The sequence below is a fragment of the Petaurus breviceps genome, unplaced genomic scaffold (assembly GCF_028583685.1).
Source record: "Petaurus breviceps papuanus isolate PSGF00001 unplaced genomic scaffold, PetGlider_PUasm1.0 91133, whole genome shotgun sequence".
Lineage (NCBI taxonomy): Eukaryota > Metazoa > Chordata > Mammalia > Diprotodontia > Petauridae > Petaurus > Petaurus breviceps.
Genome location: NW_027187419.1, coordinates 37,093,430 through 37,111,313, shown reverse-complemented (window position 1 = coordinate 37,111,313; position 17,884 = coordinate 37,093,430). Strand labels below are relative to the sequence as shown.

At 37.8% G+C, this 17,884-nt stretch overlaps 2 protein-coding genes across 6 annotated transcripts in view; one reads left to right on the top strand and one right to left on the bottom strand.

The window, feature by feature from the left end:
- Positions 1–17,884, bottom strand: part of SPA17 (sperm autoantigenic protein 17) — a 131,185-nt gene that overhangs the window by 36,189 nt on the left and 77,112 nt on the right. The window lies entirely within an intron of this gene.
- The window catches only part of SIAE (sialic acid acetylesterase), a 50,156-nt gene that overhangs the window by 11,827 nt on the left and 20,445 nt on the right, over positions 1–17,884 (top strand). Inside the window, exon 3 of the mRNA XM_069080544.1 lies at positions 13,205–13,380. Within this exon, the coding sequence (XP_068936645.1) occupies positions 13,205–13,380 (176 nt within the window). The remainder of the gene's footprint in view (positions 1–13,204; positions 13,381–17,884) is intronic.

Below are 17,884 nucleotides of genomic sequence, written 5' to 3'. Positions count from 1 at the left end.
GGACTAGATACTGGAACTGCTCTGTTTTGGGAATTTGAGCTTAACCACTCCTACTTATTTCTGAGCTGCCTTCTTTTTTCAGTACACTGCCAAGGGCCCCCATATACAGAACGTCACCCTTGTACTCAGTTTCCCTTCTTATTCTGCCCTGGATCTGTGACTCATATAGTGGGTGACAATGCTGACAGTTGGAACCTGTCTCAGTTGTGGTGCCCCAGTATGGGTCTGGGACCTCCTCTCACTCTGGTACATACCCTTCCCCTGGGTGTTGGAGTGTTTCATGCTTGAGTGTTTCATGGTGTGCTTCTGCTCCAACCCCATTTTCAGTTAAAAAGACCTCTCTGTCTGTTTCTCTGTGTCCAACGAGGGTTGGATGAAGGATTCATGGTGACTTTTTCTGTATCAGGCTTGGGCTGATATCAGGCATTTTCTAGATTTGTATGCAGGAGTTTTGTGGATGGGAGCTCAACTGCATTGCTTCTTGCTACCCTACCATTTTAGCTCCACCACCCAATTATCCTTTACCTTTTTAACATGACTTCTTTTCTAGACAATTATCATTATTTGGAGGCTGCAAACTATGCCCACCATACATATCTTCATTGCTTTTTGGGTTATTCCTTTGGAGTTTTGATTCTTGGAGATTATGGTGTTCCATGTGTTGCAGCTATTTAGTATTACTGGAAGACTCGGTATTAAAAAAATATGGGTTTGCTTCAGGGAGAAGTTTAGATCCATTGAGTATATTTTACAGTTTCCAAAATGCTAGCCAGCCCAAATACCTATTCCTATTCAATTCTAGGCACATTTAGTCCATTGTTCACCTGTAGGATCTGTCCATGGTATTTAACGAAGCCGTTCTATCCATTTATACATATTGCATGAATAATAGGCAATTATCATCTACTTGGACTTTCCTGTGTGAAATGTTAGACTAATTCCTTCCTTCCTTCCTTCCTTCCTTCCTTCCTTCCTTCCTTCCTTCCTTCCTTCCTTCCTTCCTTCCTTCCTTCCTTCCTTCCTTCCTTCCTTCCTTCCTTCCTTCCTTCCTTTTGTTCTTTCACTTTTTTTTGGAGAGGGGAAGGCAGGGTAATTGGGGTTAAATGACTTGCCCAAGGTCACGCAGCTAGTAAGTGTTAAGTGTCCGAGACCGAATCTGAACTCAGGTCCTCCTGACTCCAGAGCTCATGCTTTATTCATTGTGCCACCTAACCACCCCAAGGCTAATTTCTTTTGATTGATATAAAACTCAGGAGGTTCAGTGGAGTTCCAGAGCTTGATGGGAGTAGCACAAAGTGATCAGAAAATAGGACACTCTGGAGGATCTCACTGTCTCTAGGGAATTTCTCATTCTTTTAAACTCTGATGAAAATCCTTTGTAATGGTAGCAAAGACCACTGTTGAACATGTGCCCTAAGTGGTAGTGATAGTCTGAGGATCATTTATCTCTTGTTTTCAAAGAATCTTAAATGATCTTAATATATGCACAAGAGACACTTTGTTGGAGGAGAACCTCCATAGCAAAATTTTGTATTACAGTGAAATGCCTTAAAGTCAGCAGAGAACACAGATTTTGTTTACCTTTAATTAATTGTGTGACTTTAAATAAGATATGGGCTGCTAGATAGTATTTTTTGCAAAGACTTGCTTGTTTCCTTCTTGTTTTCTCTTCAATATTTACTTAGTCATTCTAATAAAGATTTTGTGTAGTTGAGAAAGTAAGCATATGGGTCAGTATTTATGTCCTCTTGATGAGTTTTTTTTTAAGAACAGGAATACTATGATTCCCCTACTCCCATATATTTGATTTTCTTATTTCCCTATTTCAAATACTTTGAGGCCGCTGTATATACTTGGTCTGATCGGGCTGTTCTTCCTGCATTGTTTTTCCTTGGAATAGTTCTCATATTTTCATGGAAGACATCAGGAATTGAGATATTGAGTCCAAATGTAGGAGTTTCACTGTCATTGATAAAGTAAATGAATTATTACAGAAATATTGATATTTTCCTGGACTCTATTCCTTAATCTCAGGTAGGTGGTGCAGCAGATGGAATGCTGGACCCAGGATCAGGAAGACCTGAGTTCACATCTTGCTACAGACATTAGTTAGTTGTGTGACCTTGGGCAAATCATTTAACTTTTCTTTGTTTCAGTTCTTTTTTAATAAAATGGGGGAAGGGAGTGGATAATAATAGCATCTTAGGGTTGTTGTGGGGATAAAATGAGATAGCATTTGTAAAACATTTTGTATACCTTAAAGCACTATTATATAAATACAACTATTATTAATTGCCAACTGCTTACAGTACATTTGAACTGGATGCCCCTTCTGAAACAAAGCATGTACAAAGCGAGAACTTAATATTTTTCCTCCCAGACAGATCCTTCTTCTGAATTTCCCTGTTAATCTCAAGGATACCACCATCTTTATAATCTCCTAGGCTTGCAACGTTGGTATCATTCTCAGTTCTTCATCTCATATATCCAATTATTTGTCAAGTCTTGTTTCTATTTCCACATTATTGCTCTTATACATCACCTGTTTTCTATTTATAGAACCATCACTCTAGTTCAGGACCTTATTATCTCTTGCTTGTCTTTTTGTAGTAGCCTCGTAATTAGTCTCTTCCTGCTTCAAGTCTCACTACTTTAATCTCTTCTCAACAGAATTGCAAAATGGTTTTCCTCAAGTGTAGGTCTTAACATGTCATCCCTCTACTCAGTAAATACCTGCTAGGATCAGATATAAACTCCACACCACACCTTGGCTCCAACCTAACTTTCCAGCTTTATTACACACACTTAACAGTACAGTCATATTGACCTCCTTGCAGTGGCCTACTTACACAGTGCTCAATATTTCATCTCTGTGCCTTTGCACTGGTTCTTCTCCATGCCTAGAATGTTCCCCCTCTTCTTTTGATGTATTGGAGTTCCTGCTTTTCTTCTGGACTCAGCTTAAGTGCTACTTTCTACCTAAGGCCTTTCCTGATCTCCCCAGCTGCTAGTGTTCCCTTTTGTTTTTTGTTCTGTGTATGCCTATACATGTGCATGTTATCTCACTTTATAGACTGTAAGATTCTTGAGGGCAGACCATTTTATTTTTGTCTTTATATTTGTAAAGTTTAGCCCAGTGGCTGGCACATAATAGGAGCTTAATTAAAAATTTCTGGCCACCTCCCTGCCATACCATTTCCACTTCTCTCCACTTGGGCCATCATCATCTTAGCCTTTTCTCATCAAAAAATTGGGACGGGTCCCTGGAACCAGTCTGGGCCTTGATAGGCTAGCTTTGGTTTTATATTGCCTGCATGTAGGCCACCACAGCACTTCCAGGACATCTCATGCTATCTCTGCTCTTCTCTATTTGAACAATGATTTCTACTCCCTCCCTACGAAAAAAATGGACTCTGCCCTTGGAACATTTCCCTTTCCCCTTTCTAGTTCTCTTTTATGTGCTGTATTCCTCCATTAGAATGTAACCTTTTTGAGTGCAGAGAGCTTCTTGTTGTTCACATTTATGTACGCAGCACTTATCACAAGACCTGGCACACAGTAATCACTTAAAGCTCTATTGTTTTATCTAATAAATGCTTGTTGATTTATTCACAGATGTTTTCCATTTCTCGTATGTTTGTTGTCCTCCTTCTAGTTTTATCTTTAAATGCTCTTGGGGTGACCTGGCTTAATTAGGCTTTACACAAACTTCCTGCCAACATTTTATCCTCTGCTTCTTCTTGTTTTATGAGTTGATACTGCTTATATTTTCCACCATCCTCCAGAGTAAGGTTTTGTAAATGAGTCTCTTAGACATAAGTGGTAAAATCGGGGGAGTAGGGTATATATAATCACAAAAGTGATGTTTTTGAGCATGAGCTTGTCTGCCTCAATGCAGTTCCTTGTAGGATACAAATGGCCTTTCTTTCTTTGATTCCCCCAAATGAAAGAAGCATAATGGCACCTTCAAGTGATTGGGGTGTTAGGAGCTGTCATATGTTACAATGAATAAACAGAAGAATCTTGCTAGAACCTAGAGTGGAAGAATCTTTCCAGCTGTTTTTTTTTTATCCTCTTTTACTAAGGCTATCGATTTAAGATTACAGTAGAAATTGCAGATTTGTATTAGTCAGTGATGCTGAATTTTGGCATTGGAACTTTTGACATACGTTTTCAGAATTCATGTCACTAAACCAATTTGCATCTGAGAAAATGCCAAGGTATGGCAGGGGTGGAGTGGGGTGGAAGTGGGGGAATGAGGTAGAAGACAGTTTTTTTCTACATCCAAGATGACACAGAAGTAGAAAAGGGGACTGTGGCAGAGAATGTCCCTTTATTCTTCTTCTTCGATGTCTGAGAGTTCTATTGTAAGTTTGGCACAATGAACTTAAAATGATAATAATACACATGTGATGTGAATGGGAAAAAAGAAAAACAAGAAAGTGTTCAATATGACTAGTTTTTTAAAAGACAGCTTCCCACTTAATCTTTTGTATTCATTATTTTTTCTTCAGTTGATAATAAAGACAAGTAATTAGGGAGTAATTGAGTAAATGAGAATGGAAGTAGAAGTTCCCTGAAGTTTAAATTTATGCCACTGGTTAAAATGTGCATAGTGTATTACTCTTAGATGTGTCCAATATTCGAAGTATAAAAGCCTTATTCTATTTGTGTCACACTTCTCAGCATACTCAGGGCTAAAGTATCATCCCAGTGGTTACTTGACTTTACCTGTTTCTTAGTTAGCTTGGTAGGAGGTAGATTATTTGAGGAAGTGGTAAGTTAATAAGGTTTGTAAAGTGCTTTACAAATATCTAATTTTATCCTCAGGACAATCTCAGGAGACAGATGAAGAAACTGAAGTAGAAAGATGTTAAATGGCTCACTCAGGGTCAAACAGTTAGGACTTGAATTCAGGTGTTTTTGACAATACATCTAGGGCTCTAGTCACTTCACCACCTAGTTGCCTTTTTAGATAGAAGGAAGGGGATTTGAGAAGAGTGTGAAGATGAAAATAGAAGATGGGCAGTCAGTCCTGTTTTGTGTTTTGGACAGATTGGAAATATTCCTTGAGAGGTAGTAGTTAAGTTTAGAGTCTGGTCTAAATACAGTCCATCTCTGTTTAGATTGCTCAGGCCCTGGAGATATCCACAGCCTCAGACATGTGATGAGGTGGTTTATCTTTTTTTATCCCAAATATCTTCATTTTCTTTACTGTTCCTTTCCCTTTTGCTGTGTAAGGGAGCAATTTAGAAGATGTGGTGAATAGACTTAGGAGTAACCAGATCATTGTAATCAATTGCTGCTTGGGTCAGGAATATATTTCTCCAGGAGGGCTCATCAGTGAAGGCATCCTGGAAAAACCTTGGGAAAGACTCTAGTCAGGACAGATTGAGTGTCTGCCTGCTCAGAAGTGTAAGCCATACGGAGCACATAACACCTGTGCCACACAGTCTGTACTGGCTGCCCACTGTTTCCAAAACAGTGATTTTTGTACTTTAGGTGCATTGCACATTTAGTATGTTAATGTATGATTATTTTGACAATAAAAAGAACAGCAGACAGTTGACTCTGGAATTTCTAAGTGAACCCCCTGTGGCCTGGGGATATGATATTTAGGCCTTTGAGTTACCCTCTTTAAAAGGGAAACAACACTCAGCTGTTTGTTTCTACCTCAGATGTGGTAGAAATGCCTCCAGAACAGTGGGGAAATAAACCCCTTTTGTCTCAAGCCTTCACTGGACCTAGATCATGCTATCTTTTTAGCACCCCGCTTGTGAGAATAAGTGGCATATAGTTTTAGTACAATACTGTTTACATGTATGCCTTTTTAAATAATTTTCTCTCTCATTTACCTAGAAATTTCATTTTATTAAATGAGCATTCAATAATTGGATTTTTTCCTTCTGTATTTTGCCAAGAGAATTTGCTTTGAAGTTGTAATTTCTCATTTTCCCCCTTTATTTTCCCTTCATCCTCCCATGTTGCCAACTTATTTCCCATTTTTTGGTGCTCTGAGAGACTCTATTTTTTCACTCATTATAGAAGTGCTTTATTGAAATTGCTAAGCATGTTAGAGGGTGCATTCCAAAGAATAGGTTGAGAATTTCTGGACTTAGAAAGGTTTTCTTTTATTTATTGTATCCTAAGATCACAGTCCTATAAGTGAGGAACTCCATGGGAAAACTTGAGCAAACATTTAAATCTGGTTAATGTTCAGCTTTTTGTAAGTAGGCTATGCAGGTAAGTTTAAATATTCGTTTCTACTTCTCTGTTTTTCTATGCATTTGTCCATCTGTCAGAGGAGTGGGAAAGGAAAAGAGAGGAGAGCCCTTTTCTTATATTTCTCATTGTTAGCATACTGGCTGGACTAAAATCTTGATTGTTTTTTGGTCTTTATTAATTTGTTTACTTTTAGTTTACAAGATTCATTAACACAATTCCTTGAGTTTCAAATTTTCTCTCCCTCCCCCCTTCCTCCCCCCATGGCAGCATACAATCAAGTATAGTATCTGCAAATACTTTCACATTAGGCATTAGTCAGGTTATAAAGAAGGATTGTAACAGATGGAATGAAGAATGGGAAAGAGGAAACAGAACCAAACAAGAAAGTGGAAAAAGGGCAGGTAGTTTGCTTCAATCTGGGTTCAATCTCAGTTCTTTCTCTGTATGTAAACATATCTCTCCATCATGAGTCTTTTGGGACTTTATGAGTCTTTATGACTCTGGATTGCTGAGAAGAGTCCAGTTTATCAAAGTTGGTCATCACACATACGTTGTGTCTATAATTGTGTACAAATTACTCCTGGCTCTATTCTTCTCACTCTCAGCATCAGTTCGTATAAGCCTCTCCAGGTAAATATGAAGTCCATCTGCTCCTCGTTTCTTATTGCACAATAGTATTCCATAACATGCATATACCACAACTTGTTCAGCCATTCCCCAATTGATGGGCACCTCCTTAATTTCCAATTCTTTGCTACCACAAAAAGAGCTGCTATAAATATTTTTGTGCATATGGGTCTTTTTCCCACTTCTATGATCTCTTTGGGATACAACCCTAGAAGTGGTATTGCTGGGTCAAAGGGTATGAAATTATTTATAGCCCTTTGGGCATAATTCCAGATTGCTTTCCAGAATGGTTGGATCAGTTCACAACTCCACCAGCAATGCATTAGTGTTCCAGTTTTTCCACATCCTCTCCAGCATTTGTCATTTTCCTGTTTCGTCATCTTAGCCAATCTGACTTGTGAGATATGGTACATCAGAGTTGTTTTGATTTGCATTTCTCTAATCAATAGTGATTTAGGGCATTTTTTCATATGCTTATAAAAATATCTTTAATTTCTTCCTCTGTAAACTACCTGTTCACATCCTTTGACCATTTATCAACTGGGGAATGACTTGTATTCTTATAGATTTGACTCAATTCTCTGTATATTTTAGAAATGATTTCTTTAACAGTGACATAGGTTGTAAAAATTCTTTCCCAATTTCCCACTTCCCTCTTAATCCTGGTTACATTGCTTTGTTTGTACAGAAGCTTTTCAATTTCATGTAATCAAAATTATTCATATTGCATTTTATAATGCCCTCTAATTCTTGTTTGGTAATAAAGTCTTCCCCTCTCCACAAATCTGACAGGTAAACTATTCCTTGCTTTCCCAGATTGCTTAGAGTATCAGCCTTTATACCTAGATCATGCACCCATTTAGACTTAATTTTCGTATATGGTGTTAGATAATCATCTATGCCCAGTTTCTAACATACCATATTCCAGTTTTCCCAGCAGTTTTTGTCAAATAGTGAGTTCTTATCCGAAAAACAGGGGTCTTTGGGTTTATCAAACAGTAGATTACTATAGTCACTGACTGCTGAGTCTCGTGTACCCAGTCTATTCTGTTGATCCACTACTCTATTCCTCAGCCAGTAGCAAGTAGTTTTGAGGACTGCTAGCTAGTCCACCATCCCTAGCATTTCTTTTCATTAATTCCCTTGATATTCTGGACCTATCCTTCTTCCAAATGAATTTTGTTACTATTTTTTCTAGCTCTGTAAGGCAGGTTTTTGGTAAACTGATTGGTATGGCACTAAATATATAATTTAATTTAGGTAAAATTATCATCTTTATTATATTAGCTCGACCCAGACACAAGCAATTGATGTCTTTCCAATTAGTTAGATCTGACTTTATTTGTGTGAAAAGTGTTTTGTAGTTGTGTTTATATAGGTCTTGGGTTTGTTTTGGAAGGTAGATGCCCAAATATTTTATAATGTCTACGGTAACTTTAAATGAGTTTTCTCTTTCTATCTCTTGCTGTTGAATTTCATTAGAAATATATAGGAATGCTGAGGATTTATGTGGGTTTATTTTATATCCTCCCATTTTGCCAAATTTATTTATTGTCTCAAGTAGTTTTTTACTTGATTCTCTAGGATTCTCTAAGTATATCATCATATCATCTGCAGAGAGTGATAGCTTGGTCTCTTCTTTGCCTAATTTGATTCCTTTGATTTCTTTTTCTTCTCTAATTGCTACTGCTAACTTTTCTAGTGCCAGATTGAATAAGAGGGGTGATAGTGGACATCCTTGTTTCACCCCTGATCTTATTGGAAATGCTTCTAGCTTTTCCCCATCACATATAATAATTGCTGATGGCTTTAAATAGATGCTACCTATTATTTTAAGGAAGGCTCCATTTATTCCTATACTTTCTAGTGTTTTTAATAGGAATGGATGTTGTATTTTGTCAAAAGCCTTTTCTGCATCTATTGAGATAATCATGTGGTTTTTGCTAGTTTTATTGTTAATATGATCAATTATACTGATTCCTGTAATAAATCCTACCTGATCAAAGTGTATTATTCTTGTGATAAGTTGCTATAGTCTTTTTGCTAATATTTTATTTAGAATTTTTGCATCTATATTCATGAGGGAGATTGGTCTATAATTTTCTTTCTCTGTTTTATCTCTTCCTGATTTAGGTATCAGTACCATATTTGTGTCGTAAAAAGAATTTGGTAGGACTCCTTCTTCACTAGTTTTCCCGAATAGTTTGTAGAGTATTGGACTCAATTGTTCTTTAAATGTTTGATAGAATTCACTAGTAAATCCATCTGGCCCTGGAGATTTTTTCCTAGGGAGTTCACTGAGGACTTGTTTGATTTCTTTTTCTGAGAAGGGGTTATTTAAGTAATTTACTTCCTCTTCAGTTAATCTGGGCAACCTATATTTTTGTAAATATTCATCCATTTTATTAAGATTGTCAAATTTATGTGCATACAGCTGGGCAAAATAATTCCTAATTATTGTTTTGATTTCCTCTTCTTTGGTGGTAGGTTCACCCTTTTCATTTTTGATAATCATAATTTGGTTTTCTTCTTTCTTGTTTTTATCATATTGACTAAGGGTTTATCAATTTTATTGTTTTTTTCATAAAACCAGCTCATAACTTATTAATTCAATAGTTTTCTTTATTTCAATTTTATTAATCTCTCCTTTGGTTTTCAGTATTTCTAATTTAGTATTTAATTGGGGATTTTCAATTTGTTTTTTTCTAGATTTTCAATTGCATGCCCAATTCATTTACCTCTCTTTTCTCTAATTTATTCATATATGCACTCAGGGATATAAAACTTCCCCTAAGTTGCAGCCTTTGCTGCATCCCACAAATTTTGGTATGTTGTCTCATTATTGTCATTCTCTTGAATGAAGTTACTGATTGTTTCTATGCTTTCTTGTTTGACCCACTCATTCTTTAGGATTAAATTGTTTAGTTTCCAATTAGTTTTTAGTCTGTCTTTCCATGGCCCTTTATTGCATATGATTTTTATTGCATCATGATCTGAGAATGATGCATTTATTATTTCTGCCTTTATGTAATGAATTGTGAGGTTTTTATGTCCTAGTAAACCGTCAGTTTTTGTGTATGTGCCATGTATAGCTGAGAAGAATGTATATTCCTTTTTATCCCCATTCAGTTTTCTCCAGAGATCTATCATATCTACCCTCTCTAAAATTCTATTCACCTCCTTAACTTCTTTCTTTTTTATTTTGAGGTTGGATTTATCAAGCTCAGAGAGGGGGAGATTAAGGTTTCCCACTAGTATAGTTTTGCTATCTGTTTCTTTCTCTAATTCCCTTACCTTCTCTTCTAGGAATTTGGATGCTGTACCACATGGTGCATATATGTTAAGTAATGATATTGCCTCATTCTCGATGGTGCCTTTTAGCAGGATATAGTTTCCTTCCTTATCTCTTTTAATTAGATCAATTTTTGCTTTTGCTTTTTCTGAGATAAGGATTGCTACCCTTGCTTTTTTACTTTAGCTGAGGCATGATATATTTTACTCCAGCCTTTTACCTTTACCCTGTGTGTATCCCTCTGTTTCAGATGTGTTTCTTGTCAACAGCATATTGTAGGATTATGATTTTTAATCCATTCTGCTACCCACCTTCGTTTTATGGGAGAGTTCATTCCATTCACATTCACAGTTATGATTATTATCTGTTTCTTTCCCTCCATCCTATTCCCTCCCCTGTTAATGCTTATATTTTTTCTCCCCTTCTCGCTTCCCCTCCTTAATAGTTTTCCTTTTGACCACCACCTCCCTCAGTATCCCCTTATCAGCCCCCCTCCCTTTTTCTCCCCTTCCCCCTTACTTCTTCCCTCCCTACTAACCACCTCCCCCCCTTTTGTAGCCCTTTCCCCTCCTACTGCCTGTAGGATATTTTTATACTTAATGAAGTATGTTATTTCTTCTTAGAACCAAGAGTGACAGGAACAAATTTCATGTCAAGCTCCTCTCTCTCACCTCTTTCCCTCTAATATGATAATGTTTTGCATCTCTTCTCCATAGAGTCCTATGCTTAACTGTTTGTTATTCCCTCCCTGCACCAGACCTAATGAGGGAAAAGCTCATATAATACTCATCTCCCTCCCTTCTTTTCTTCTGATATATTGTTTTTATGCCTCTTTGTGTGGCATAATTTACCTTTTTCCACTTCATTCATTCCTCTTCTTCTATTGCAGTCCCTTTGTAGCCCTTAATAAGAATTTTTTTAATTGTCATTTTGTGTAATTTATGCTCATACCCTCTACTTGTCTATAAACAGTTTGCTCTTATTAAATAACAGTGTGTGTGTGTGTGTGTGTGTGTGTGTGTGTGTGTGTGTGTGTTTTACTTGTTTACCTTTCTATGTCACTCTTGCATCTCGTAATTGGAAGTTGAATTTTCCATTGAGCTCTGGCTTTTTCATCACGAAGGTCTGGAAATCTGTTATATCATTGAATGACCATCTCTTTGCCTGGAAGAATATGCTCAGTCTTGATGGGTAGGTGATCCTTGGTTGTAACCCAAGCTCTTTTGCCTTGCGGAAAATTGAATTCCACTGCCTCTGATTCTTTCAGTGTAGAGGCTGCCAAATCACTGTGGTTCCTTGATATTTGAATTGTTTCTTTCTGGCCACTTGAAGTATTTTCTCTTTTACCTGGTAGTTCTTGAGTTTGGTCACAACATTTCGAGGACTTTTTGATTTGGGATCTCTTTCTGCAGGTGTCCAGTGGATTCTCTTGATTTTAATTTTCCCTCAGGTTCTAGTATCCCAGGGCAGTTTTCCTTGATGAGCTCTTGGAGAATGTTGTCTAGGTTCATTTTTTCATCATGATTTTCTGGTAGGCCTATGATTCTCAGGTTATCTCTCCTGGATCTGTTTTTCAGGTCAGTTTTTTTTTTTCCATTGAGATATTTTACCTCTTTTTCTAATTTTTCATTCTTGTTGTTTTGTTTGACTAATTTTTGGTTCCTCATAGAGTTATTTGTTTCAATTTGGTTGATTCTAGTTTTTAGCAAATCATTTTCCTTGGTTAGTTTTTGGAGCTCCTTTTCCCTATCTTCTTTTTTCTTCATTATAATGTTTTTCTAATTCTGCAATTTTGATTTTAAAAGAATTATTCATTTTGTCTTCTATTTCTCTCATTTGGTTTTCAGAGTTCCTTTTGAGCTCGTCTAGGAGAGCTTTCTGTGCTTGGGACCCGTTTCCTGTTGATGTTTCAGTTGTGGGTGTGGAGTCCATATTGTCTTCCTCTGAGTTTGGTTCCTCCCTCTGAGGATAGTAGGACTCCAGAGTCTTTGTAGTCTGCTTTCTACCCATTTTGAGGCAGGGCCCTAGCCATGTCCTTCCTCTAGGGTTCCCAAGCCTTTACTGTTGAGGGTTTTGCCCTGGGGCAATAGTTACTATGTTTTCAGGGTGGGGGGGGGTTGGAGCAAGCTGGGTTCACTCTGCCATCCTGGTCCTTGGAGGTCCTGATAGCGGCTTTTTAAAAAAAGTTTCTGGGCTATGGAGTGGTAGTCCCAGGAGTATTTGCCCTTTGGTGAAAGGCCTGGTAGGGGCCCTTGTGGTTGGTGGGACGACTTGCTCCCCTCGTTGGTCAGGCCTCTTCCCGGCCTGCCCTGTGCATTGCTTCCTGGCCTGTCCCTGTATGCAGCGCCATTGCTTCTAGAATCTTGATTTTTACTTTAAAAAAACTCCCCAAATTATTTTGCTTGTTTTGGTAGGATAGTATAGTGTAAAACATGTACTTACACACAGTGAACTGGTTTTTGTACTGGTTTTGTGATCTGGTTTTGTTTCTGTTATTTTCTAGATATCTCTTAGCCTCAGTTTGTTCATCTACAGAATGGGGATAGTAATATGTTTCTGGCTTAACTCACAAGGGTAGCTATGAAGACCAAATCAGAGAATAGATATGAAAGCACTCTTTAACCTGTAAAACTCTAAAAATGTAGTATATTATTTAACTTGCATTTTTGTTATCTATTACTTTGGGTTGTGGGTTGGTCTAATTCACAGATCTTGTTCTAGGCTTAGTTCTTGGTCTTGGGCTCCTAGTGTTTTGTGGAATATTTGACAGTGCTGCTGAGGGAGGGGTAAGTATAGAGCAAAGATATTTTCATGTGTTAATTTTATGCCTGATTTTTTTTTATTCCTTAGGATAGGTGGGCAGAACCTCTGATGTTCCCTGTATTCCCATCTGCTGGCCAAAATGTAGATAATTCAAGTACCCTATTTTCAGGTTTCAGCTAAATAGTATCCAGAGACTTGGGCATAACATATGAATTCCTGAAACCCATGGTTGAATTTTAGTTGTGTTTTAATTTGTCTGAGATTGATTAGGTCCTTGGGGCCTTGCTAATATTTCAGAACAGTCTGAGACCTGGATCGTGGTACTGGATCCTATGAAGCCTGGTGGGCCTTATAACATGACGGCAGAGCAAATCATCAAGAAGGAGAGATACAGCCGGACAGTATATGATGTCTTATTTGGTGATGTTTGGCTATGCAGTGGGCAAAGTAACATGGAGATGTCAGTTTCCCAGGTAACTTATAAATATCAGTGTCTTACAAGCCCTTGGTATTTGCTTTATTCCCCTTGGGCAAAAGATAACCATCAAAAAAGTCAAGGCTGGAGAGTGTCACAGGGCAGAGGAGGATCTGGAGACTTAAAATGAACCTTTTTTTTCTCTCTTCTGTTGTGCTGGAAGATTTGGCAAGGGCCTAGTAATGGAAATAAGAACACTCAGAATCTGTTTTATTGGTAAACCACTGACTCATCTTTTGATGTTGACATTCAGAAGTTGAGATTCAGATGCAAATTAAAGATGGTCTTTGAGACAACTCACTGATGGTCATCTTTTGAAATGTAGAGGCTCTTCATATCAAGAGGTTTTATATGTCAGTGGTCACTTGGTCACTTTTTTCCTCCATTTTTCATATCCTAATTTTTCCCTGTCACTTTCTGTTGTTTTTTCTCATTTCAGGCTTGACCTTTTGGATTTTGATATTAATTTTGAATTTCTTCTTCTTCATCATCTCTATTTCATTCTGTGAGCCCTAATTACTTATTAAAGCTATTCTGAAGAAGAGCATGAATGCAGTCTGAATTTTGGAAGAAAATTGCTATATTAATCCATAGATATATACAGAGACTCAAAGAGGAAAGATAATAAGAGCATGTTGGTATATTAGTAATGCAGCAAAGCACTCTTAATTTGCTAGTAACAGAGAGTAAGGACTCTCTAGCCTAGTGGGCCTGAAGGAGCATGTCTTATAGATAGTAAATACTGTTAAAAAAATTAGCAAGAGCATCATACTTTTTTGGTAATAATAATAATAGTTAGCACTTAAATAGAGCTTTAAGGTTTGCAAACTGTTTTATAATTTTTATTCTAGGAAAGGAATTAGTTCTGGTAATTCTCAAGTGCTAGTATTCTGTAATTCTTAGCCCTGAGTTTCCAGCAAAAGAGGCCAATCTAGAACAAAAGGGAGGTAGCACTTGCTGGCTAAAGAGTGACTCAGTGCTTTTGCTGTCCAGGTTTGCACTAATCCCTTCTTTTAGGTAACAGATTTAAAAATTTAAAGGGAAATTTTATGTAGCTTTATGTTAATGAGGAGGGTTCCTGCATAATAGGAACTCCTTAGAAGTATTGAAAAATTGTAGAATAAAAAGAGAATATAGACAAAAGGTTACCAAACTATTGTACCTTGTAGATTGTCCTATAGGCTAAGTAGTGCAAGTTATATTGTTTGGCACATTTGAAACTGGTTTAACCTAACTAGCCTTTTCAGAGTATGTTTAGAGCTTGGCTTGGTATCAGGAAGTACATCCTTTTGGATTATATTTGGCCTGTGTGAGCACTTGATTGACACTCATTTATTTTGTAAAGGAATTAATGTATTTCCTCTGTTGATAATCTTTTCCCTCTCCCCCCCCATCTTCCCACTATGATGTTTTGTTTTGTTTTTACTGCTTTCTCTACCTCTCTTTTTGTCTCTATATTCAGAAAGTCATCATAAGCCATTATTTTTCTTTTATAAAATCTTCAAAACTGTATCCTTTCTTTTCAGCCAAATCTTGTCTTTCCTATTGTGGTCTCTCCAATTCAATTAGCCAATTCTTGTTTGTGATGGTAATGCCACAAAATTGTCTTAAGACTTTTAAAATCAATTTCTATTCAAACTTATCATTAGATTCCCATATTAAATTCATCCTTTTTGACTTCATCCCTTTATAAAGTCATAGGCATTTTCTTATCTGATTTATTTCTTTTTATTCTCTATTACTTCCCACTTTTCTCAGGTTTGGATTCCTTTAAGTATATAGAAGCAAAAATGGCAGTTATAGTTAGTGTTAGAAAACATAGTTTTGTACAGAAGTGGAATTACTGCTAACTCATTAAGGAAAATAGTACTTTCCTTAAAGCTTTAATTGCAGCTCACTATTTGTACAGAATGGCATGGACTAGATCTGCTTTTATCTATATAGCCATATTCTTAATAGCAGTCTATGCCAAGGGGATTCCATTTGGAGCTAGACTAGATTCCCATTAATAAAGGAGAAACAGACATTTTCTGCCTGTTTTTTGTTTCTCTGATTATACTTTTTAGTTAGGTTGAGTCTGTAGGCTATGCATGACATGGAAATAAGACTTAGCTCTGGGGGTTAATTTTTAACTTTTGTTTAACCTGTTCTCATGCAAAATGAGCAACATTCTAGGTGGTGACAGAACTGAAAACCAGGTTTATAATTTGTTCTGCTTGTTCCTAAAAATCTCTGGAGTTTTTTTTTTCTTCTTTTGAAGCAGCAGAGAATCCAGAAGATTCTCAGCTCCTCCTTCCACCACACCCCCGACCAGTCCTATGAGGTAGGATTTCTGCTATTACCTACCACCCTTTACATTCAAATGAAGAAAATGGCAGATTGTAGCTCATCTTGTTGTTAGGGTGAGGTGGAATTTTTATATTTGGTGTTATTTATAACACTGAGTGAGAAATGTATAAATGGAAACATGTTTAAATGTCCATCTGTTGTCTCCTAAGTCAGAGAGGGTCTTAGGAGTTGAATCTTCCCAGTTAAGTTCAGAAAAAAAGAGATGTCTATTTCCGTTGTTAGCCCTGAAAATCTCTTTGATAGCTATCTCAGCAATTTCCTCATTTTCATTTTACAGATTTGAGGCCTAGAGGGAAGGGCTGATGATGTTAAGTTTTTGTTAAAAAAAGAATCCAGGAATGATGTAGTTATATACATTTGAACCCTTCTTGCTAATGCCACGATAGGAAGTAAAATAATCTATAATTTTAAATGTCATTGACCAAACATAAAACTTGGTCTCATCTCTCTCTCTCCTCTCTCTCTTTCTCTCCCCACCTCCCCCCCCACCCCACACACACTCACACACTCACCCCGAACTCCCCATACAGACCCCATGCTTAGATTCTCCATGGAAATCGATTCTTGATGTTTCCTCATTAATTCAAGAATGTGGTATAAAGGTTACAAAATGAACACAGGAGAGCAGCTGCTTTGATGGTGAACAGGGTCTCATCCCTAGAGATATACTGGTGCTTTCTTCCTGCAGCAGTTGCGTTAATGACTTCAAATACCTTGGTATTCATTTACATCCTCATTTAAATACTTGGTAGAAAAATAATTACACTGAGGTGTTTGATGAGATGAAATCTGATCTCAGCAGATGGAGTAGGCTTCCTCTTTCATCAGCAGGGAAACTAAGTGTCATTTAAATGAAAATCTTCCTGAAATCTCTTTATTCCCAAGTTTGCTGCCAATATCCCTGAGGAAATGCTTCTATCAAATGGGCCTAGTGATGCTGGGATGGGATACCAAATCCTGGAGTGATTGTCATTGTGTATAGTAAGAAATACCTTATCTTTGTTAACACTTTCCTTTCTGTGGATTTTGAATTTTGGCATGGATATAGACACAGAGATGAGTTTGGAAAAGGGAGCTTTCCAGACTGTCTTTGGATCTGCTGCCATGTGCTGGCTGCAATGAAGGAGAACACTAACTTTCCTGATGATGTGGGCTCTGCATACCCCCTTGTGCTGACAAGTGGCTTAAACGACAAGTAACATGCTCTCCTATCCTGCCTCCCCAAGCTGACATCTCATTTTGATGTAGCACCCAAGTTCCCAGTCACTGCGGAAGCTAGTGTGGGTGGTAGAGAAGAGGGGAGAAATGAGAGAGACCTTATTCATTGTTTCCATGGAAGCAGCATAAGATCCTTAGTGCGTTTAGTGGAGGACTAAATTTTCAGGGAGGTGATTTTCACAGGTACTTGCAGCTGAAAAAACAGTTTCTCTGCCAGAAGAAGCTTTGAGTGCCTTCTTTATCCTGTTCTTACTATCTAATGTTTATTACCAGGCAAGATCCTGAATAAGCAGATCTAGATTTCTTTGGGATGCTTTCTCCTTTCTACATGCAGTTATTGTCTGTGTACCAGTGAGGCCAGATGCAGCTCAGGGACCCTGTTACAATCCAGGCTCCTCCTAGCAGCCCTGGGAACAGTTTGGGTAGAGGCGGCCATTGTGGCTTCAGTAGCCATTTCATTTGTATCTGTTGGCTGTGGCTGGCTTGGTGGCAAGTCAGGAGGCAATTCAGAGGGCAACCCATTTTGATGAAATACGCTGTGGGGGCGCCCTGGCTGCTCTATTGTTTCTGGTGTGCTGTGGGCAAGAGGGCCAGCTGTACTCTCTCTGTGGTGGGCGGGAGGAAAGGACGGAGGGCCAGCTGCACCCTCTCGGTGGCTGGTAGCCAATGGAAAACGTCCCAGCCTTTGGTACACACCAAAACAGCAACCTTACCTCAGCTGGATCCCCTCATCCCTGAGGCGAAAGATAAACATGTTTCCTAATACATCTTTTAGTCCTTTGTTTTGAAGAAGCTGGGAGAATTCTGAGGGGGTTGGGTAGAAGTGGAGAAGTGGGAAGGAAAAGCCGTTTATATGGGACAATTTTTCCCTGAAATTCAAAACAATTCAGGTCTTAGCCCAACAAACATTAAATACTTGTGATGTTCAATGCGTT